The sequence below is a fragment of the Haliotis rufescens genome, unplaced genomic scaffold, assembly GCF_023055435.1.
Source record: "Haliotis rufescens isolate VD_foot unplaced genomic scaffold, xgHalRufe1.0.p SCAF_8, whole genome shotgun sequence".
NCBI lineage: Eukaryota > Metazoa > Mollusca > Gastropoda > Lepetellida > Haliotidae > Haliotis > Haliotis rufescens.
Window position 1 is genome coordinate 11,530,295 of NW_025964372.1, and position 24,960 is coordinate 11,555,254.

Consider the following 24,960-nt stretch of genomic DNA (forward strand, 5'->3'; position numbering starts at 1 on the left):
CGTGGCCTGGATGTTTCTGATAGACCCCATTCACTGGATGTTCCTGATAGACCCTGTTGCCTGGATGTTTCTGATAGACCCTATTGCCTTGATGTGTCTGATAGACCCTATTGCCTGGATGTTTCTGATAGACCCTCCTGCCTTGATGTTTCTGATAGACCCTGTTGCCTGGATGTTTCGGATAGACCCTCCTGCCTTGATGTTTCTGATAGACCCTGTTGCCTGGTTGTTTCTGTTGGACCCCATTGACTGGATCTTCCTGATAGACCCTGTTGCCTGGATGTTTCTGATAGACCCTGTTGCGTGGATGTTTCTGATATACCCTGTTGCGTTGATGTTTCTGATAGACCCTATTGCCTGGATGTTTCTATTTGACCCTGTTGCTTGGATGTTTCTGATGGACCCTGTTGCCTGGATGTATCTGATAGACCCTATTGCCTGGATGTTTCTGATAGACCCTTTCCCTGGATGTTTCTGATAGACCCCGTGGCCTGGATGTTTCTGATAGGCCCTTTGCCTGGATGTTTCTGATAGACCCTTTTGCCTGGATGTATCTGATAGACCCTGTTGCCTGGATGTTTCTGATAGACCCTGTTGCCTTGATGTTTCTGATAGACCCTGTTGCCTGGATGTATCTGATAGACCCTTTTGCCTGGATGTTTCTTATAGACCCTGTTGCCTGGATGTTTCTGCTAGACCCTATTGCCTGGATGTTTCTGATAGACCCTCCTGCCTTGATGTTTGTGATAGACCCTGTGGCCTTGATGTTTCTGATAGACCCTCCCGCCTTGATGTTTCTGATAGACCCTGTTGCCTGGATGTTCCTGATAGACCCTATTGCCTGGATGTTTCTGATAGACCCTGTTGCCTGGATGTTTCTGATAGACCCTGTTGCCTGGATGTTTCTGATAGACCCTGTTGCCTGGATGTTTCTGATAGACCCTGTTGCCTGGTTGTTTCTAATAGACCCAGTTGCGTGGATGTTTCTGCTAGACCCTGTTGCCTGGATGTTTCTGATAGACCCTATTGCCTTGATGTTCCTGATGGACCCTGTTGCCTGGATGTTTCTGATAGACCCTCCTGCCTTGATGTTTCTGATAGACCCTGTTGCCTGGATGTTTCGGATAGACCCTCCTGCCTTGATGTTTCTGATAGACCCTGTTGCCTGGTTGTTTCTGATAGACCCTATTTCCTGGATGTTTCTGATAGACCCTGTTGCCTGGATGTTTCTGATAGACCCCATTGACTGGATGTTCCTGATAGACCCTGTTGCCTGGATGTTTCTGATAGACCCTGTTGCGTGGATGTTTCTGATAGACCCTGTTGCCTGGATGTTTCTGATAGACCCTATTGCCTGGATGTTTCTGATAGACCCTGTTGCCTGGATGTTTCTGATAGACCCTGTTGCCTGGATGTTTCTGATAGACCCTATTGCCTGGATGTTTCTGATAGACCCTGTTGCCTGGATGTTTCTGATAGACCCCGTTGCGTGGATGTTTCTTATAGACCCTCCTGCCTTGATGTTTCTGATAGACCCTCCTGCCTGGATGTTTCTGATAAACCCTATTGCCTTGATGTTTCTGATAGACCCTGTTGCCTGGATGTTTCTGATAGACCCTGTTGCGTGGATGTTTCTGATAGACCCTGTTGCGTTCATGTTTCTGATAGACCCTATTGCCTGGATGTTTCTGATAGACCCTGTTGCCTGGATGTTTCTGATAGACCCTGTTGCCTGGATGTTTCTGATAGACCCTGTTGCCTTGATGTTTCTGATAGACCCTGTTGCCTGGTTGTTTCTAATAGACCCAGTTGCGTGGATGTTTCTGCTAGACCCTGTTGCCTGGATGTTTCTGATAGACCCTATTGCCTTGATGTTCCTGATGGACCCTGTTGCCTGGATGTTTCTGATAGACCCTCCTGCCTTGATGTTTCTGATAGACCCTGTTGCCTGGATGTTTCGGATAGACCCTCCTGCCTTGATGTTTCTGATAGACCCTGTTGCCTGGTTGTTTCTGATAGACCCTATTTCCTGGATGTTTCTGATAGACCCTGTTGCCTGGATGTTTCTGATAGACCCCATTGACTGGATGTTCCTGATAGACCCTGTTGCCTGGATGTTTCTGATAGACCCTGTTGCGTGGATGTTTCTGATAGACCCTGTTGCCTGGATGTTTCTGATAGACCCTATTGCCTGGATGTTTCTGATAGACCCTGTTGCCTGGATGTTTCTGATAGACCCTGTTGCCTGGATGTTTCTGATAGACCCTATTGCCTGGATGTTTCTGATAGACCCTGTTGCCTGGATGTTTCTGATAGACCCCGTTGCGTGGATGTTTCTTATAGACCCTCCTGCCTTGATGTTTCTGATAGACCCTCCTGCCTGGATGTTTCTGATAAACCCTATTGCCTTGATGTTTCTGATAGACCCTGTTGCCTGGATGTTTCTGATAGACCCTATTGCCTCGATGTTTCTGATAGACCCAGTTGCCTGGATGTTTCTGATAGACCCTGTTGCGTGGATGTTTCTGATAGACCCTGTTGCGTGGATGTTTCTGATAGACCCTGTTGCCTGGATGTTTCTGATAGACCCTATTGCGTGGATGTTTCTATTTGACCCTGTTGCTTGGATGTTTCTGATAGACCCTGTTGCCTGGATGTATCTGATAGACCCTATTGCCTGGATGTTTCTGATAGACCCTTTCCCTGGAAGTTTCTGATAGACCCCGTGGCCTGGATGTTTCTGATAGACCCCATTCACTGGATGTTCCTGATAGACCCTGTTGCCTGGATGTTTCTGATAGACCCTATTGCCTTGATGTGTCTGATAGACCCTATTGCCTGGATGTTTCTGATAGACCCTCCTGCCTTGATGTTTCTGATAGACCCTGTTGCCTGGATGTTTCGGATAGACCCTCCTGCCTTGATGTTTCTGATAGACCCTGTTGCCTGGTTGTTTCTGTTGGACCCCATTGACTGGATCTTCCTGATAGACCCTGTTGCCTGGATGTTTCTGATAGACCCTATTGCCTGGATGTTTCTGATAGACCCTGTTGCCTGGATGTTTCTGATAGACCCCGTTGCGTGGATGTTTCTTATAGACCCTCCTGCCTTGATGTTTCTGATAGACCCTTTCCCTGGATGTTTCTGATAGACCCCGTGGCCTGGATGTTTCTGATAGACCCCATTCACTGGATGTTTCTGATAGACCCTGTTGCCTGGATGTTTCTGATAGACCCTGTTGCCTGGATGTTTCTGATAGACCCTATTGCCTGGATGTTTCTGATAGACCCTGTTGCCTGGATGTTTCTGATAGACCCCGTTGCGTGGATGTTTCTTATAGACCCTCCTGCCTTGATGTTTCTGATAGACCCTCCTGCCTGGATGTTTCTGATAAACCCTATTGCCTTGATGTTTCTGATAGACCCTGTTGCCTGGATGTTTCAAATAGACCCTATTGCCTTGATGTTTCTGATAGACCCTGTTGCCTTGATGTTTCTGATAGACCCTCCTGCCTTGATGTTTCTGATAGACCCTGTTGCCTGGTTGTTTCTGATAGACCCCATTGACTGGATGTTCCTGATAGACCCTATTGCCTCGATGTTTCTGATAGACCCTGTTGCCTGGATGTTTCTGATAGACCCTCCTGCCTTGATGTTTCTGATAGACCCTGTTGCCTGGATGTTTCTCATAGACCCTATTGCCTGGATGTTTCTGATAGACCCAGTTGCCTGGATGTTTCTGATAGACCCTGTTGCGTGGATGTTTCTGATAGACCCTGTTGCGTGGATGTTTCTGATAGACCCTGTTGCCTGGATGTTTCTGATAGACCCTATTGCGTGGATGTTTCTATTTGACCCTGTTGCTTGGATGTTTCTGATAGACCCTGTTGCCTGGATGTATCTGATAGACCCTATTGCCTGGATGTTTCTGATAGACCCTTTCCCTGGATGTTTCTGATAGACCCCGTGGCCTGGATGTTTCTGATAGACCCCATTCACTGGATGTTCCTGATAGACCCTGTTGCCTGGATGTTTCTGATAGACCCTATTGCCTTGATGTGTCTGATAGACCCTATTGCCTGGATGTTTCTGATAGACCCTCCTGCCTTGATGTTTCTGATAGACCCTGTTGCCTGGATGTTTCGGATAGACCCTCCTGCCTTGATGTTTCTGATAGACCCTGTTGCCTGGTTGTTTCTGTTGGACCCCATTGACTGGATCTTCCTGATAGACCCTGTTGCCTGGATGTTTCTGATAGACCCTGTTGCGTGGATGTTTCTGATAGACCCTGTTGCGTGGATGTTTCTGATAGACCCTGTTGCCTGGATGTTTCTGATAGACCCTATTGCGTGGATGTTTCTATTTGACCCTGTTGCTTGGATGTTTCTGATAGACCCTGTTGCCTGGATGTATCTGATAGACCCTATTGCCTGGATGTTTCTGATAGACCCTTTCCCTGGATGTTTCTGATAGACCCCGTGGCCTGGATGTTTCTGATAGACCCCATTCACTGGATGTTCCTGATAGACCCTGTTGCCTGGATGTTTCTGATAGACCCTATTGCCTTGATGTGTCTGATAGACCCTATTGCCTGGATGTTTCTGATAGACCCTCCTGCCTTGATGTTTCTGATAGACCCTGTTGCCTGGATGTTTCTCATAGACCCTGTTGCCTGGTTGTTTCTGATAGACCCCATTGACTGGATGTTCCTGATAGACCCTATTGCCTCAATGTTTCTGATAGACCCTGTTGCCTGGATGTTTCTGATAGACCCTCCTGCCTTGATGTTTCTGATAGACCCTGTTGCCTGGATGTTTCTCATAGACCCTATTGCCTCGATGTTTCTGATAGACCCAGTTGCCTGGATGTTTCTGATAGACCCTGTTGCGTGGATGTTTCTGATAGACCCTGTTGCGTGGATGTTTCTGATAGACCCTGTTGCCTGGATGTTTCTGATAGACCCTATTGCGTGGATGTTTCTATTTGACCCTGTTGCTTGGATGTTTCTGATAGACCCTGTTGCCTGGATGTATCTGATAGACCCTATTGCCTGGATGTTTCTGATAGACCCTTTCCCTGGATGTTTCTGATAGACCCCGTGGCCTGGATGTTTCTGATAGACCCCATTCACTGGATGTTCCTGATAGACCCTGTTGCCTGGATGTTTCTGATAGACCCTATTGCCTTGATGTGTCTGATAGACCCTATTGCCTGGATGTTTCTGATAGACCCTCCTGCCTTGATGTTTCTGATAGACCCTGTTGCCTGGATGTTTCGGATAGACCCTCCTGCCTTGATGTTTCTGATAGACCCTGTTGCCTGGTTGTTTCTGTTGGACCCCATTGACTGGATCTTCCTGATAGACCCTGTTGCCTGGATGTTTCTGATAGACCCTGTTGCGTGGATGTTTCTGATATACCCTGTTGCGTTGATGTTTCTGATAGACCCTATTGCCTGGATGTTTCTATTTGACCCTGTTGCTTGGATGTTTCTGATGGACCCTGTTGCCTGGATGTATCTGATAGACCCTATTGCCTGGATGTTTCTGATAGACCCTTTCCCTGGAAGTTTCTGATAGACCCCGTGGCCTGGATGTTTCTGATAGGCCCTTTGCCTGGATGTTTCTGATAGACCCTTTTGCCTGGATGTATCTGATAGACCCTGTTGCCTGGATGTTTCTGATAGACCCTGTTGCCTTGATGTTTCTGATAGACCCTGTTGCCTGGATGTATCTGATAGACCCTTTTGCCTGGATGTTTCTTATAGACCCTGTTGCCTGGATGTTTCTGCTAGACCCTATTGCCTGGATGTTTCTGATAGACCCTCCTGCCTTGATGTTTGTGATAGACCCTGTGGCCTTGATGTTTCTGATAGACCCTCCCGCCTTGATGTTTCTGATAGACCCTGTTGCCTGGATGTTCCTGATAGACCCTATTGCCTGGATGTTTCTGATAGACCCTGTTGCCTGGATGTTTCTGATAGACCCTGTTGCCTGGATGTTTCTGATAGACCCTGTTGCCTTGATGTTTCTGATAGACCCTGTTGCCTGGTTGTTTCTAATAGACCCAGTTGCGTGGATGTTTCTGCTAGACCCTGTTGCCTGGATGTTTCTGATAGACCCTATTGCCTTGATGTTCCTGATGGACCCTGTTGCCTGGATGTTTCTGATAGACCCTGTTGCCTGGATGTTTCGGATAGACCCTCCTGCCTTGATGTTTCTGATAGACCCTGTTGCCTGGTTGTTTCTGATAGACCCTATTTCCTGGATGTTTCTGATAGACCCTGTTGCCTGGATGTTTCTGATAGACCCCATTGACTGGATGTTCCTGATAGACCCTGTTGCCTGGATGTTTCTGATAGACCCTGTTGCGTGGATGTTTCTGATAGACCCTGTTGCCTGGATGTTTCTGATAGACCCTATTGCCTGGATGTTTCTGATAGACCCTGTTGCCTGGATGTTTCTGATAGACCCAGTTGCCTGGATGTTTCTGATAGACCCTATTGCCTGGATGTTTCTGATAGACCCTGTTGCCTGGATGTTTCTGATAGACCCCGTTGCGTGGATGTTTCTTATAGACCCTCCTGCCTTGATGTTTCTGATAGACCCTCCTGCCTGGATGTTTCTGATAAACCCTATTGCCTTGATGTTTCTGATAGACCCTGTTGCCTGGATGTTTCAAATAGACCCTATTGCCTTGATGTTTCTGATAGACCCTGTTGCCTTGATGTTTCTGATAGACCCTCCTGCCTTGATGTTTCTGATAGACCCTGTTGCCTGGATGTTTCTCATAGACCCTGTTGCCTGGTTGTTTCTGATAGACCCCATTGACTGGATGTTCCTGATAGACCCTATTGCCTCGATGTTTCTGATAGACCCTGTTGCCTGGATGTTTCTGATAGACCCTCCTGCCTTGATGTTTCTGATAGACCCTGTTGCCTGGATGTTTCTCATAGACCCTATTGCCTCGATGTTTCTGATAGACCCAGTTGCCTGGATGTTTCTGATAGACCCTGTTGCCTGGATGTTTCTGATAGACCCTCCTGCCTTGATGTTTCTGATAGACCCTGTTGCCTGGATGTTTCTCATAGACCCTATTGCCTCGATGTTTCTGATAGACCCAGTTGCCTGGATGTTTCTGATAGACCCTGTTGCGTGGATGTTTCTGATAGACCCTGTTGCGTGGATGTTTCTGATAGACCCTGTTGCCTGGATGTTTCTGATAGACCCTATTGCGTGGATGTTTCTATTTGACCCTGTTGCTTGGATGTTTCTGATAGACCCTGTTGCCTGGATGTTTCTGATAGACCCTATTGCCTTGATGTGTCTGATAGACCCTATTGCCTGGATGTTTCTGATAGACCCTCCTGCCTTGATGTTTCTGATAGACCCTGTTGCCTGGATGTTTCGGATAGACCCTCCTGCCTTGATGTTTCTGATAGACCCTGTTGCCTGGTTGTTTCTGTTGGACCCCATTGACTGGATCTTCCTGATAGACCCTGTTGCCTGGATGTTTCTGATAGACCCTGTTGCGTGGATGTTTCTGATAGACCCTGTTGCGTTGATGTTTCTGATAGACCCTATTGCCTGGATGTTTCTATTTGACCCTGTTGCTTGGATGTTTCTGATGGACCCTGTTGCCTGGATGTATCTGATAGACCCTATTGCCTGGATGTTTCTGATAGACCCTTTCCCTGGATGTTTCTGATAGACCCCGTGGCCTGGATGTTTCTGATAGGCCCTTTGCCTGGATGTTTCTGATAGACCCTTTTGCCTGGATGTATCTGATAGACCCTGTTGCCTGGATGTTTCTGATAGACCCTGTTGCCTTGATGTTTCTGATAGACCCTGTTGCCTGGATGTATCTGATAGACCCTTTTGCCTGGATGTTTCTTATAGACCCTGTTGCCTGGATGTTTCTGCTAGACCCTATTGCCTGGATGTTTCTGATAGACCCTGTTGCCTGGATGTATCTGATAGACCCTGTTGCCTTGATGTTTCTGATAGACCCTCCTGCCTTGATGTTTGTGATAGACCCTGTGGCCTTGATGTTTCTGATAGACCCTCCCGCCTTGATGTTTCTGATAGACCCTGTTGCCTGGATGTTCCTGATAGACCCTATTGCCTGGATGTTTCTGATAGACCCTGTTGCCTGGATGTTTCTGATAGACCCTGTTGCCTGGATGTTTCTGATAGACCCTGTTGCCTTGATGTTTCTGATAGACCCTGTTGCCTGGTTGTTTCTAATAGACCCAGTTGCGTGGATGTTTCTGCTAGACCCTATTGCCTGGATGTTTCTGATAGACCCTGTTGCCTGGATGTATCTGATAGACCCTGTTGCCTTGATGTTTCTGATAGACCCTCCTGCCTTGATGTTTGTGATAGACCTTGTGGCCTTGATGTTTCTGATAGACCCTCCCGCCTTGATGTTTCTGATAGACCCTGTTGCCTGGATGTTCCTGATAGACCCTATTGCCTTGATGTTTCTGATAGACCCTGTTGCCTGGATGTTTCTGATAGACCCTGTTGCCTGGATGTTTCTGATAGACCCTGTTGCCTTGATGTTTCTGATAGACCCTGTTGCCTGGTTGTTTCTAATAGACCCAGTTGCGTGGATGTTTCTGATAGACCCTATTGCCTGGATGTTTCTGATAGACGCTATTGACTGGATGTATCTGATAGACCCCGTTGCGTGGATGTTTCTGATAGACCCTCCTGCCTTGATGTTTCTGATAGACCCTGTTGCCATGATGTTTCTGATAGACCCTATTGCCTTGATGTTTCTGATAGACCCTGTTGCCTGGATGTGTCTGATAGACCCTGTTGTCTGGATGTTTCTGATAGACCCTGTTGCGTGGATGTTTCTGATAGACCCTGTTGCCTGGTTGTTTCTGATAGACCCTGTTGCGTGGATGTTTCTGATAGACCCTGTTGCCTGGTATTCCTGATAGACCCTGTTATCTGGATGTTTCTGATAGACCCTGTTGCCTGAATGTTTCTGAATATTTAATTGTAAATTTGACAGAATACCTTCCACGTGCACGTAGCGGTGACTCGTGACTAAACAGATAAGCTGATGATGTGAATGTCTAAAATAAATTAGTTCCACTATGATTAATAATTTCAACATATGTTAAGTAAGGATAGGATGAACATACAAAGACTCCAACCGTGACCAAGGCTTCTACATACCCCCGGCGTACCATCAACTCACCAAAGACCCCAATCAGTCATAATCCTTTTGTGTATATTACTGACTTCTCCACTCCAGTGTAACTACATATGCTATCTTCTCTACTTTATGAACTCTGCCTCCTACCTGTATATATACCTGCCAACCATACTCTGTACATCACGTGCATGGTAACGGTTTTAGAACCTCCACCGAAACGTCTCTCTTAATTGTAATAAAGAAGTTGTTCATCCATAAATCGTATTCTTACTTCGTAATCCAACGTCTAAATGCCTCTCAAAGAAGTTAACATATGTTATTTTGAAAAATAGCGAATGCATGGATTAATTTAATGTTATTCATAAAAACAAAAAAGAGCTATGGACATGAATTAATCTGATTCCGTCTGGAAAAAAATCTTGTCGTCGACACATGACTTTTAGGAGTGAGCCGAAGTTGTGAGCTCAGCTGATGTTCGAAGACACCGACACAGGTCTCGCACATAAAACGCAGACTGAGGTCTTTGGCGAGGATTACTTTGGACTATGGGGATTGTTGATAACTTAATACTAAATTTAGATACGTGCAGTGTTTTTAGCTCTTCTTTTAACTTGAAATGTGTTGTATACTCGGAGATTTGTTTATGCTGAAGACCTATTCTAACCCGGGTCTTCACGGGTGGATTTTTTTACTGTCCCCTACTTGCGACTAGATTTTAATGCCCTGAATATCTATTTGCTTGTGGTTTTATTCAAATGTATATGGCATGAATATAGAAAGACGGCATTTATTACCACAAATACACCGCTTTTGTGTTGTTGCACAATTATTTTGTGATAGTTGTGGTAGTGCATGGTCTCGATTCAGTGAAGTTAAGCTCCTCTCACAGAGAAAGTGGGCCGATGTATGACAGCGCTCGGCAAACTCAGGCTTCGTTTTATAGTCCCGTTCACTCCTCAGGTGACGGTTGCCACTTAGGACGAGATGGAAACAGGAATAACGGGTCCTACAAACCCTTCTTGTGCCAATTAATAATATGTTTAGTCATATATGATTAGTGGGACCATATCATGCAACGTATTTCAACATGTGTTTTGCAGACGCGGTGTGAGCAATTTCATTTATCGATTTCAGTATGCATTTACTTGATGAACTACATAGCTGTAGAGTAATAGATATATTTGTTGTTACAGAGGATAACAAGTGTTCAAATCAATCGGAGTCTAATCAATTTGTCACCCCTCTCGACGACACTGATCACAAATCGCAAGGCTTCATCCTTGTGCACGAGGATCTTCCATCGCTGCCTGTTGGGGGTGACATTCGTGTACGTACAGTCGTCCCCGACGGTGATATCCGCGCCTGTCCTCCAACACGTGCAGCTCCTCTCTCCGCCCCAGCAACATTGGACACAGCCATGGCTACTCCAACACGTGCAGCTCCTCTCTCCGCCCCAGAAACATTGGACACAGCCATGGCTACTCCAACACGTGCAGCTCCTCTCTCCGCCCCAGAAACATTGGACACAGCCATGGTTACTCCAACACGTGCAGCTCCTCTCTCCGCCCCAGAAACATTGGACACAGCCATGGCTACTCCAACACGTGCAGCTCCTCTCTCCGCCCCAGAAACATTGGACACAGCCATGGTTACTCCAACACGTGCAGCTCCTCTCTCCGCCCCAGAAACATTGGACACAGCCATGGTTACTCCAACACGTGCAGCTCCCCTCTTCGCCCCAGCAACATTGGACACAGCCATGGCTACTCCAACACGTGCAGCTCCCCTCTTCGCCCCAGCAACATTGGACACAGCCATGGTTACTCCAACACGTGCAGCTCCTCTCTCCGCCCCAGCAACATTGCACACAGCCATGGTTACTCCAACACGTGCAGCTCCCCTCTTCGCCCCAGCAACATTGGACACAGCCATGGTTACTCCAACACGTGCAGCTCCTCTCTCCGCCCCAGCAACATTACACACAGCCATGGTTACTCCAACACGTGCAGCTCCCCTCTTCGCCCCAGCAACATTGGACACAGCCATGGTTACTCCAACACGTGCAGCTCCTCTCACCGCCCCAGCAACATTGGACACAGCCATGGTTACTCCAACACGTGCAGCGCCTCTCTCAGCTCCAGACACAGCAATGCATCTCACTCAATTGCCTAAAATCAGCGCTCAACGAGGTGTCAAGAGAAATGTTCCCGGTAACTGCACGTGTGTATCACATTCACAATTTAACAGTGAAACGTCAAAGAAACATAAGACCTCGCCTCAGCAAAACAATATATCAGGTAACGCATAGCACAGCTCAGGTTATCAAACAGCGTCGTCAGTAATGCAGCTTCATGTCGCTGAAAAATTACACAAAATGACCCAGCAATCAACTGCAGATACACCTCTCTGGAAGAGAGTGCATTTTGTCTTCAGTAATCGTGTAATTGTATTGAATCATATATACAGCAAATGAGGAAGTAGTGTTACCAAAAGCATACCGGATCACCTACGACATTTCCGAATGTATTATAAATGTTAAGTATGCTTCAAGTAAATGTGTTGGGGAGAGGTGTGAGTAGGGATATAGGTATGTGTATGAATGTATCTTCGGGCGGTGTGTGTGTGTGTGTGTGTGTGTGTGTGTGTGTGTGTGTGTGTGTGTGTGTGTGTGTGTGTGTGTGTGTGTGTGTGTGTGTGTGTGTGTGTGTGTGTGTCTTGGGGCGTGGCGGTCAGATGTGTGTGTGTGTGTGTGTGTGTGTTTGTTGGGGCGGACAATGCGAGTTGTGTGTGCGTGTGTGCTGGGGTTGGTCAGGTGTGTGTATCTTGGGGCGGATGTGGTGATGTGTGTGTGTGTGTGTGTGTTGGGGTGGGGTAGGTGAGGTATGTGTTTGTATATGTGTGTGTTGGGGTTGGGGTGGTGAGGTGTGTGTGTATCTTTGTGCGGGTGTGGTGATGCGTGTGTGTGTTGATGTGGGGTAGTAATGTGTGTGTGTGTGTGAATGGTGCATTATTTAGATCAAAATGTTTGCTCAGTTCATAACAACTAAGAAAGTTCACAAAGCTTCAAATGAACATGTATCCATTGATAAAACAATAACCCCATTGGATCCCGCTTTAGAATAGGTCCCCTCAAAATTGGATCTGGTCGTGAGGCTCGGTGATTATCAATCACTCGTTTGACTCGTCTGAATATTTGCACGCCGCCGAGATATTATAGCTGGAATATTGCTGACTGGCGCTCAGCAACATTTACTCACCACCTGATATTACAATAACAAATTCGAGTCATCAAATTATTGAATTTCATCAGATTTCAGCACACTTCTTTATGAAAGCATAACACTCTTAAATTTGATAGAAAGTGAATTGAGCTATATTTCTTAGGAATGCTTAAATCTTGAAATAATCTTGCTAACATTGTGGATGCATCGTATGATAAATCAGTGACGCAAGTATTTACGTACAGGTATTGCAGACCCCGCCAGCGACTGTACAAAGCCAGGTGACTTCACTGAACAGATTAACTTGTTACAACCTGAGACCCTTCTGATGCCTGTCCTATCAAAGGAATGGGAACACAGCACCACTCCAACCTTCCAACAATCACAGGAAATAGCTACACATCCAAGTCAGTTCTCGCCAAACAGACCACCACAGTCAAGTCAGTTGTCACCAGACACAACACCACAGTCAAGTCATTTCTCACCAGACACAACACCACAGTCAAGTCAGTTCTCACCAGAGAGAATACCACAATCAAGTCAGTTGTCACCAGAGAGAATACCACAGTCAAGTCAGTTGTCACCAGACAGAATATCACAATCAAGTCAGTTCTCACCGGACAGAACACTTCAGTCAGGTCAGTTCTCACCAGAGAGAATACCACAGTCAAGTCAGTTGTCACCAGAGAGAATACCACAGTCAAGTCAGTTCTCACCAGAGAGAATACCACAGTCAAGTCAGTTGTTACCAGAGAGAATACCACAGTCAAGTCAGTTGTCACCAGACAGAATATCACAATCAAGTCAGTTCTCACCAGACAGAAAACTTCAGTCAGGTCAGTTCTCACCAGAGAGAATACCACAGTCAAGTCAGTTGTCACCAGACATAACACCACAGTCAAGTCCGTTCTCACAAGACAAATCACCACAGTCAAGTCCGTTCTCACAAGACAGAACGCCACAGTCAGGTCTGTTCTCACAAGACAGAATACCACAGTCAAGTCATTTCTCACCAGAGAGAATACCACAGTCAAGTCAGTTGTCACCAGACAGAATATCACAATCAAGTCAGTTCTCACCAGACATAACACTACAGCCAAGTCCGTTCTCACAAGACAAATCACCACAGTCAAGTCCGTTCTTACCAGACAGATCACCACAGTCAAGTCAGTTCTCGCCAGACATACCACCACAGTCAAATCAGTTATCACCAGACGGGACACTACAGTTAAGTCAGTTTTCACCAGGCAGAACACTACAGTCAGGTCAGTTCTCACAAGACAGAACACCACAGTCAAGTCAGTTCTCACAAGACAGAACACCACAGTCAAGTCAGTTCTCACAAGACAGAACACTACAGTCAGGTCAGTTCTCACAAGACAGAACACTACAGTCAAGTCAGTTCTCACAAGACAGAACACCACAGTCAAGTCAGTTCTCACAGGACAGAACACCACAGTCAAGTCAGTTCTCACAAGACAGAACAGAACAGTCAAGTCAGTTCTCACCAGACAGAACACCACAGTCAAGTCAGTTGTCATCAGACAGAACACAACAGTCAAGTCAGTTGTCACCAGACAGAACACCACAGTCAAGTCAGTTGTCACCAGACAGAACACCACAGTCAAGTCCGTTCTCACCAGACACAATACCACAGTCAAGTCCGTTCTCACCAGACGGAACACTCCAGTCAAGTCCGTTCTCACCAGACGGAACACTCCAGTCAAGTCCGTTCTCACCAGACACAATACCACAGTCAAGTCCGTTCTCACCAGGCAGAACACTACAGTCACGTCCGTTCTCACCAGACGGAACACTCCAGTCAAGTCCGTTCTCACAGGACAGAACACTCCAGTCAAGTCCGTTCTCACCAGGCAGAACACTCCAGTCAAGTCAGTTCTCACCAGGCAGAACACTACAGTCAAGTCAGTTCTCACAAGACAGAACAATCCAGTCAAGTCCGTTCTCACCAGACAGAACACTACAGTTAAGTCAGTTATCACCAGGCAGAACACTACAGTCAGGTCAGTTCTCACAAGACAGAACACCACAGTCAAGTCCGATCTCACAGGACAGAACACCACAGTCAAGTCAGGTCTCACCAGACAGAACACTCCAGTCAAGTCCGTTCTCACCAGACAGAACACCACAGTCAAGTCCGTTCTCACCAGACAGAACACTCCAGTCAAGTCCGTTCTCACCAGACAGAACACACCAGTCAAGTCAGTTCTCGCCAGACATACCACCACAGTCAAATCAGTTATCACCAGACAGAACACTACAGTCAGGTCAGTTCTCACAAGACAGAACACCACAGTCAAGTCAGTTCTCACAGGACAGAACACCACAGTCAGGTCAGTTCTTACAAGACAGATCACCACAGTCAAGTCAGTTCTCGCCAGACATACCACCACAGTCAAATCAGTTATCACCAGACGGGACACTACAGTCAGGTCAGTTCTCACAAGACAGAACACCACAGTCAAGTCAGTTCTCACAAGACAGATCACCACAGTCAAGTCAGTTCTCGCCAGACATACCACCACAGTCAAGTCAGTTATCACCAGACGGGACACTACAGTTAAGTAAGTTATCACCAGGCAGAACACTACAGTCAGGTCAGTTCTCACAGGACAGAATACCACAGTCAAGTCAGTTCTCACAAGACAGAACACCACAGTCAAGTCAGTTCTCACAAGACAGAACACCACAGTCAAGTCAGTTCTCACAAGACAGAACACCACAGTCAAGTCAGTTCTCACAAGACAGAACACTCCAGTCAAGTCCGATCTCACAGGACAGAACACCACAGTCAAGTCAGGTCTCACCAGACAGAACACTCCAGTCAAGTCCGTTCTCACCAGACAGAACACACCAGTCAAGTCAGTTCTCGCCAGACATACCACCACAGTCAAATCAGTTATCACCAGACAGAACACTACAGTCAGGTCAGTTCTCACAAGACAGAACACCACAGTCAAGTCCGTTCTCACAGGACAGAACACCACAGTCAGGTCAGTTCTTACAAGACAGATCACCACAGTCAAGTCAGTTCTCGCCAGACATACCACCACAGTCAAATCAGTTATCACCAGACGGGACACTACAGTCAGGTCAGTTCTCACAAGACAGAACACCACAGTCAAGTCAGTTCTCACAAGACAGATCACCACAGTCAAGTCAGTTCTCGCGAGATATACCACCACAGTCAAGTCAGTTATCACCAGACGGGACACCACAGTTAAGTAAGTTATCACCAGGCAGAACACTACAGTCAGGTCAGTTCTCACAGGACAGAATACCACAGTCAAGTCAGTTCTCACAAGACAGAACACCACAGTCAAGTCAGTTCTCACAAGACAGAACACCACAGTCAAGTCCGTTCTCACCTGGCAGAACACTCCAGTCAAGTCCGTTCTCACCTGGCAGAACACCACAGTCAAGTCAGGTCTCACCAGACAGAACACTCCAGTCAAGTCCGTTCTCACCAGACAGAACACTCCAGTCAAGTCAGTTCTCACAGGACAGAACACTACAGTCTAGTCAGTTCTCACAAGACAGAACACCACAGTCAAGTCAGTTGTCACCAGACAGACCATCACAGTCAAGTCCGTTCTCACCAGACAGACCACAACAGTCAAGTCCGTTCTCACCAGACAGAACGCTCCAGTCAAGTCAGTTCTCACAGGATAGAACACTACAGTCTAGTCAGTTCTCACAAGACAGAACACCACAGTCAAGTCAGTTGTCACCAGACAGACCATCACAGTCAAGTCCGTTCTCACCAGACAGACCACAACAGTCAAGTCCGTTCTCACCAGACAGAACACCACAGTCAAATCAGTTGTTCCCTAACAGAACATTCCAGTTAAGTCCATTGTCGCCAGACAGGCAGCTGTCGCCAGACAGAATACCACAGTCAAGTCTGTTATCACCAGACAGAACACCACAGTCAAGTCAGTTATCACCAGACAGAACACCACAGTCAAGTCAATTCTCACAGGACAGAACACCACAGTCAAGTCAGTTATCACAGGACAGAATACCACAGTCAAGTCAGTTCTCACAAGACAGAACACCACAGTCAAGTCAGTTCTCACAGGACAGAACACCACAGTCAAGTCAATTCTCACAGGACAGAACACCACAGTCAAGTCAGTTATCACCAGACAGAACACCACAGTCAAGTCAATTCTCACAGGACAGAATACCACAGTCAAGTCAGTTCTCACAAGACAGAACACCACAGTCAAGTCAGTTCTCACAGGACAGAACACCACAGTCAAGTCAGTTATCACTAGACAGAACACCACAGTCAAGTCAATTCACCTCAGACATGTGTTCCATCTGTGGTGACCAAGCAACTGGTAGAAACTATGGTGCTTTGAGGTAGGAGTTTGTATGCAGTATGTGACTTTTCACAAACCGAATATATTTTGTTAGGTTTATTATTTGTATGTAAATCAATACCGGTGTATCACGTTACAATGACTAATTGAGAGACCACAATGTTTAACCATTTCGGGATAAAAGGATATGAGGGGAAGTAGTAAAAGGAATATAAAAGTGTGTCGGAATCTGATTGGTTGAAAAACGAAGGCGATTTGAGAATCCCTTAAATCTCCAACACTTTTACTTCATTACTTTCTCAATCCCAAATTTGAAAAAAAACCATACTGTGGTACTAAGCATGGCTGCATGATATTGAACTATGTAATCATAATGTAGCATCGGACATCATTTTTGTCGCTGATGCGTCAAATTTGGAAATGTCCTCCACATGTCTACCCTAATAACTTCACCCTTGAATAGTGTAACCCTGATCGGAAGACTTCTGAGCAAGAGTCATATGAAGACTGGTGGAAGATACGGGAACGACATATGCTTATTGTAATCAATGAACAAATTTTACTGAGCAGAACGTGCGTTGTACTTATACGTTAAACCCGTGTAACCACACAACAACCTCTGCGAAGTCATGCCGCGTGTCCTTTGGCGAGAAGGTACACCTTTACCTTCAAATGTCGCTCTGGCGAGAAGACACCAGACCCGTGAAGATCCGGGATAGAATAGGTCTTCAGCAATCCATGCTTGCCGTAAAAGGCGACTATGCTTGTCGTAAGAGGGGACTAACGGAACCGGGTGGTCAGGCTCACTGACTTGGTTGATGCATGTCATCGTATCTTAATTGCGTGGATCGATGCTCATGATGTCAATCACTGGATGGTCTGGTCCAGACTCGGTCATTTACAGACCGCCGTCATATAGCTGGAATATTGCTGAGTGCGGCGTTAAATAACAAAGAAAGAAAGAGAAGACACCATTCGGACTTGCGTAGGTGCCATCTCGAAATGATGTTAATTAACAGTAAACTAGTGTTGGATTAATTAGCAAAAGAGAGAGAAACACTTCAAGTTATTGGAATAATTAAATAACACAACGAACAGAGTAGGGTTAATATAGAAACATATCCGTATAGTGTAAGGGACGCTTAAGGATTCTCTATAGATGTTACAACGGTACTCGTAGTCGTCTCAGAGATAAGGAAGTACTTGTACGGTAGTCCGGATCTGCCCTAAAACATACATAGCCTAATTTGATATAAACATGATGGGTATGGACAGTAGAAAGGCACTAGGTAACAACAATACTGATAATACATTTAGAGTTATTGTTCTTTCCTTTCGGCATATATACTTGAACAAATCATTCTAGATAAAACAAATTTACACTTTATACAAAGCTCATCATGCACAATTAATAAAATATAGATTTAAGTATAATAGATGTACAGTGAATAGCCCTGCACAAATAAGTTTACTACATATTAATATACTACATGTAATATTCTGAGGTTGTCGTATCAGCTGAGAACTGCATAACGAACGCTGGGTTTGGTTAACCTCTGTTTACTGATATACTAAGAGATGTCAGCTGACGGCTTACTGGGACTCACGCCGCGCATGCGTATAGATGTACAATGCCAATAGTCTAAGATTCTAGTATCCTGACGGATAATTATGGATCATATATTGTTATAGGTATATTAATGTCAATCTGTTACATCCCTCTTCTTCAAGATATCTTCACAGGGAGTAACAATTTTCAGCTTAATCACTTTGTAACTTTATCATTAACTTGTAAATTATCAACATCAACTTTAAACAGTCACTCTTGATCTGAGAGTATCAACACAGTCACAGATTTAATTTATCAGGTCTGCGAATAGCTTTGCCTGATCTGGTTTTATAGTGATATTCATCACAATCGCTGACACTGTCACTTAATGTCATTGGAACACATCTCTCACATGGTCTTCTACGTTGTGGGGTTCTATCAGGAACTCTTTTGTTGTTCAGCTGGTTCTTGTTTCCTTTGTCAGCTATTACTTCTCTGTGTTCATTTGGTGTTATAGTCTCATGGTGTCTATTAGTTTCTTCTTCTCTAAAGGTTACCTTCTTTCTTGGAGAAATTAAGTCTAATATGTGTCGTCGATTTCTTCTTAATACACGACCATTTGGAGTTTCAATTAAGTATGACCTTGGCTCTGTGCACTTCTGCTTGACAGTACCAGGAGTCCACAGTCCTGTTGTTTGATCTTGAATACGGACTCTCTGTCCAGTTGCTAATGGTGGCAAGTCATGGGCTTGCCTGTCATGATACATTCTCTGTGAGTCTTGACGCATTTTCAGGTTAGCTTGGATGTTGTCTCTGTCATGTTTGTTGTTGTGCATCTTGCATGGTAGGTTACTCTTCAATCTTCTACCGCTGAGTAATTCTCCTGGTGATGGTAGGTAATTATCTATAGGTGTGGTCCTTAGACACAGCAACGCCATATAAGGATCCATACGGTCTCCTTTAGACTTTATTAGGGTACTCTTCACTGTCTTGATAGACCTTTCTATGAAGCCATTTGACTGGGGGTAATGTGGTGAAATGGTTGTGTGGTCGAAACACCACTCTTCGTCAAACTTTCTGTAATCTTTGCTATCAAAGTGTTTGTCATTATCGCTGATTATTTTGTCTGGTACTCCATGTTCTGCAAATATACTATTAGTAGCTGTGATTACAGCAATACTTGTGCAGGGCTTTGGTAAAATTTCTTATGACCGGAAACTTTGAGTAGTAGTCTGCGACGGTAAGAAACTCGTTGTTATCATGATGAAATAGGTCTGTACCTACTATCTGCCATGGTCTTGTTGGGATCTCATGAGGTACAGGGTTTCTTTAGCTTGTGACTCTTGATGGCTTTGGCATGTAGGGCATTATTTACAGCTTGATCAATATCTTTGTTTATTCCATCCCAGAATACACATGATCTGGCTCTCAACTTGCACTTGGTTGCACCTTGGTGACCTGCATGTATTTTCTGTAGTACTTCATGTTGCTTTTCTTGGGGAATTATGACTCTCTCTCCTTTAAGGATGAGGCCATCTTCAACTGATAATTCATCTCTGTAACACCAGTACGGGCGGATTGGTCCTGGTATTTCTTTGAATGTGCTAGGCCATCCTTCAACAATCATGTCACGTAGGTCGCTGAGCGTTTGGCCTCAACTTGTGCATGACTTTAGCGTTGTTAGCTTGTCTGATGCAGTCGAGTTCTTCAGCTTGATCATTTCTAAAGGTTTGTGGTCTGTCTCTATAATAAATGGCTTTCCATACACATATGTATGGAATCTTTCACATCCAAATACAACTGCCTATAATTCCCTTTCAATGTTGGCATACCATTGTTCAGTGTCAGTCAGACTCTTTGATGCAAATGCTATTGGTTTTCCGTCTTGTGTTAATTCTGCTCCAAGTCCGCGTAAGGATGCATCAACTTGGATCACTGTCTCTTTGCTTGGATCAAAGTAGCTCAGTGTGCCTTTGTCATGGGATTCGGACCAGCAGAATTCTGTGTCCTTCTTGATTAAGTCACGAAGTGAAGCTGTGTGTTGTGATAATTTTCGTACACATGGTCCCATGTAATTTACTATGCCAAGGAATTCTTGTAATTCTTTTGGGGTCTGTGGTGTCTTGATTGACTTTATGTCTTCAACTTTCTTTGGGTCTGGGTGAGCTCCTCATATCATATACCATGCCAAAAAACCTGATCTGCTTTACTTTGATTTCACACTTTTGGCTATTGAACACAAGTCCATGTTCTTTAGCTCTCTTCATGAGGTTGTCAAGATTGGCATCATGCTCTCCCTTCTGTTTTGCCGTGACCGGCAACATCCTCTGAATATACAAGTCTTGATACCCAGTCTGTTGGTTCTGTAACTCTTTTGATTACCCCTTGGTTTTCGATCTTTGTCAACTCTTCTTTGATTTCATATTTCAACTGAATTGGGCACTTTCTCGGCGAGTGAACTACTGGACTAACATCTGGATCCGTAACAATATGATATGTTCCGGGACAGTTGCCTATGGAATCAAATCTGTCTGGGTACTGTGATTTCAAATCTTCTATTGATTTGATGTTTGTTGGATTCTTTGTTGTTCTGTCATTTTTCTTGATGCTGTTTTCTCTTATCTTCTGCTCAGGAGCATTGTCTCCCGTTTTCTTGTCAGTGGCACAGTTTATGGTTATCAGTTTCATATTTTTACAGTCTTTCAATCCTAAGATCCATCAGTTTCTGCTACGTAGAACTTGGCATGCATCCAGTTTCCATCCATGTAGCAACATGGTAATGTGATCATTCCATACTGTGGAATCCTTGTTCCGTTATATGCTGTGAGGATTGTTCCAGGTTTTGCTTGTACTGATCCAGGTATAGGGTATCCTACTGTATCTATTTTCTCTGGGAACATGTGTCTGAATGTCCGTAGTGGAAGAATATTTCCTTGTGCACCTGTGTCGCGTTTACTTTCAATTCTGTCTTTATTTCTTTTCTTTTATTTGCAAGTCCAATGTCCAGTCTTGCAAATACTTCGTCTCTGTCATCTTCAGTGTTCATTGACGAGATTCTGGTTTCTTCAAAGCATAAGTTTTCAAATTCTTCACTAAGTTCAGCATGGTCATCAGTCCATTCATTTCCGACTGCATCAACATTTCTTCTTTTGTAATGATATTTTTTTCCAAACTCCTTTCTTCCAGGCCTTGATTGGGATCTGTGGTTATAGTCATGTCTTCCACGTCCTCTGCCTCTCTGTGATCCTCTGTATGTCTACAAACATATTTCCAGTGATTCTTGACTCCACAATTAGAACAAGTTGTTCCTATGGCAGGGCATTTCTGTTTGATGTGGTGCGATCCTTCGCATGATCCACATTGCTGTCTATCTCCCTGTATTGCATGAATTCTGTTCTGTTGAGTGTGAACATCCTGTAACTGTGCCATGTGTTGAATTGATGCTTCATGAGTACGTCCACATTCAATGGCATTTTCTAATGTAAGGGTGTGTTCCTTCCCTAGCAATTCCTTCTGTAATTCAGGATATCTAGTGCCAATAATTAACTGTTCAATAAGCCTCTCACCAAACTCTGCTTCTGTAAATCTGCACTTGAATGCTTGTAGTTTACTTCTTGTTACAAAATCATCAATACTCTCATTTTCTCCTTGTCTCTATTTCTGTAGATAAAATCGTTGAACACGAAAGTTTATCTTAGCCTCTTTCTGACTATGAAATTTGTTCCAAACTACTTCTGGATTATTCTTTTCTTCTTCTGACAAACATCATGAAAATAAACCCTTCATCACCGGCATACAGTAAAATATAGTCAACTTGTTTTTCAACTTTTGGTTTCTTTCACGGAAAAATAAAGTTCACATTTCTGACGAAATAATCTGAAAGCTCCCACTTGGTCTGGGTAACAAGATGCTAGTATCCTGACGGATAATTATGGATCATATAGTATTATAGGTATATTAATGTCAGTCTGTTACACTACATAAATAGAGGTTATCACGCGAGTGTGTTTGGGGATGGTAAATATCCTGCATTGGGAATAAACATTGTATTTAGCGAGCCTTGGCGAGCTAAATACACAGTGTTTATTCCTAATACGAAACATTGCAACTAATTCCGAAACATTGCGACTTTTTTCTGGAATGCGCGCATTAATATTTATTACGTCACAGGGTAAGTGATGTGTCAGTCGGACAGTGACAGTAGCCAATATAGTTCCAACTGAAATATGTTTCTTATACAGTGGCGAAGCAACATATACGCAAAACAACAATTGTTTTTAATTGCCTTTCGTGGCAATCCATCGGTCCGTCCGCTAGAGTAACTGCCCTTTGTCAAAGGGAAGCTACCCTAACCCTAGTCTATGAGACGTCACGGCCACGGTCAGACGTTGTTGACAGTCGGTCTGTCCTGTCATAACGTTAAGAAGTGTACTCAGATGTACACACAGCGACAAAACGAAACAAGGTAACAATTCAAACATATTTCGGCCAAATCCAACTATTTTAATTTGTGGAGAAGGTTTCAAACCGCAGAGATCTACAAGCACAAACATGGCTACTGATCCCGCTTGGCTAGGCCTCGTGCCGTCGCAAAATTGTTTCGAAATTTATATCTCCAAAGTTGCCAAAACTTATAAAATGCCTTAGCTACGTCAGAGTAAGACACTGCTTTTGATAATGATAGCAATTATCCCTGTAGTTTATCCAGATTCCCGATGGTTAATTCTGACTCGATCGCCGAATGACGAGGGCGACGCCATGTTTGTTTCGAAAAAGTGAAAGTAGTCCCTACTTGACCTTGATATTTGCATCTCTATCCGTATATGACCCCAACGGATATCGTTTTTATCCGTTGGCTTTATCTTGCCGAGAAACCTACTCATTATATGATAAATATATAGATCTAGTGATAATTAATTGAACTTATCCTATATGATGCAGTGAAGAGAATGTGCTGAGAATATGTGCAGACTGACCAGTAGAAGTTCTGACCAGGGTCCCCACATGATTGCAGAGATCATGCACAAACTAGAGAACAATAAGCACCTAATCACGGGCCAAGCCTGTGACGGACCCAGTGACAATAGGCCACTTGCCATGAACCTAAAAAAAGAAACGTCTGAACGACCCAAGCTATCTACCGAAACCAGTTTACCTCGTAGATTAGTTGATTTGTGCAAGTGCTGAAGTTAACACAGGTATTTAAGGAAATAATTAAAGTGTTAAATATTTAGGTTTAGCTTATTAATTTAATTCATTCATTTTAGTTTACTATAACGATATTCTATTTACAAGCATACTGCTACATAGACGTGGTTTAATTTACAGACACAATCAACAGAGTAGAGAAATTATCGGCTTCAAAATACACACACACATCCTTTCGATGTGTCACTTTTTCTCTCCTTAAATAATGTCACCGCCCCTCCCTATAAGAAATCACCCTTCTCCGAGGCTTTAACGAATATTAATCCAAACGATAAAGAACTAATTTGAAATGTTGTGTTAAGTATAAGGTAGTAAAGAATCAAGAAAATTATATTGTATGTTCAGTGAGAATTTCGTTGTTGCCATCTGTGAAGTTTCATTCTCCTTTCAGTTGTGAAGCTTGCAAAGCCTTCTTTAGGCGCACAATCATTCGGAGTCTGATCTACACGTGTCCAGCTCAAAGCACGTGCGTCATTGACCGGCTTACGCGGAGTAGATGTCAGTTTTGCAGGTTTAAGAAATGTCTTCTCCTGGGCATGGACCAAGAAGGTAGGACCTCGATGGGGGCGACACGCTTTGGTTGTACAGCGTGATAAACGTATCAGCAGCTGGCAAAATTATAATTATAATTCGACAAACATTATATTGTCATTGTTACCAGCACTATTAAACGTAGATTGTAAACTCCCATCTTTTTATCAACAGATGTCCAGCAAGGAAGTAGTGTTGCCAAAGGGAACAAGCCCCCTCTCTTCACACATACTACTATGTCAAGCGCCTTCCCTCCACGTGTATTTGATATGTCAATCAAGGAAATTCTGGAAGCTGAATTAGCAATAGAACCAAAGACTGACACATACGTCAACACACAGGTACAGTACCCTAACAGACAGTGAGTACAAAAGTCAACACACGGTCTAGTACCGCTCTAGACTGTGGGGCACTGTCTGCACACAGGTACACTATCCTTCCAGACAGAGTACATACGTGAACGTAAAGGTACGATACCCAACGTCACCAGACAGGAACGGTAAATTATCTCTGATTTATGTCTGACATTAATCGTGGGTGCCTGTGGTGAGGAGTTCGTCACAGCCTTCAGGGGACTTTTCGCTTTCAGACGGTCTTGACACAACCTGTTTTCAACTGTTGATTTTGAAATTCGACTTTCAGTCATAGTACGAAACTCACGCTTGATTTCTGGTGCAGATTTGAATCGGTTGCATACAAGGCAATCTCATTAAAATCAGATCTCAGTTCTCGCTACCGCTAAACAAAGATGTGAGGACATCCGACCAAACAGAGCGTTGCTTACAAGATTAGGAAAGTGACCTTCGAAATGTGGTTTCCAATCACGCAACCTCGAAAAGGTAATCACGTGGTGTTCCTATCGACAATTTACGGGCTGTGCGACTAAATCCGTCATATTCATCGTCTATCTCTCGCTTCAATGGGATAAACATT

General features: G+C 44.4%; 1 protein-coding gene across 2 annotated transcripts in view; it reads left to right on the forward strand.

The window, feature by feature from the left end:
- Window positions 1-24,960, forward strand: part of LOC124113765 (mediator of DNA damage checkpoint protein 1-like) — a 59,743-nt gene that overhangs the window by 3,470 nt on the left and 31,313 nt on the right. Inside the window, exons 2-5 of one of the 2 annotated variants that reach the window (XM_048389454.1) lie at window positions 10,363-11,466; window positions 12,636-16,779; window positions 23,888-24,045; window positions 24,202-24,368. In XM_048389454.1, the coding sequence (XP_048245411.1) occupies window positions 10,363-11,466; window positions 12,636-16,779; window positions 23,888-24,045; window positions 24,202-24,368 (5,573 nt within the window). The remainder of the gene's footprint in view (window positions 1-10,362; window positions 11,467-12,635; window positions 16,780-23,887; window positions 24,046-24,201; window positions 24,369-24,960) is intronic. The other variant, XM_048389455.1, reaches the window with a different exon arrangement.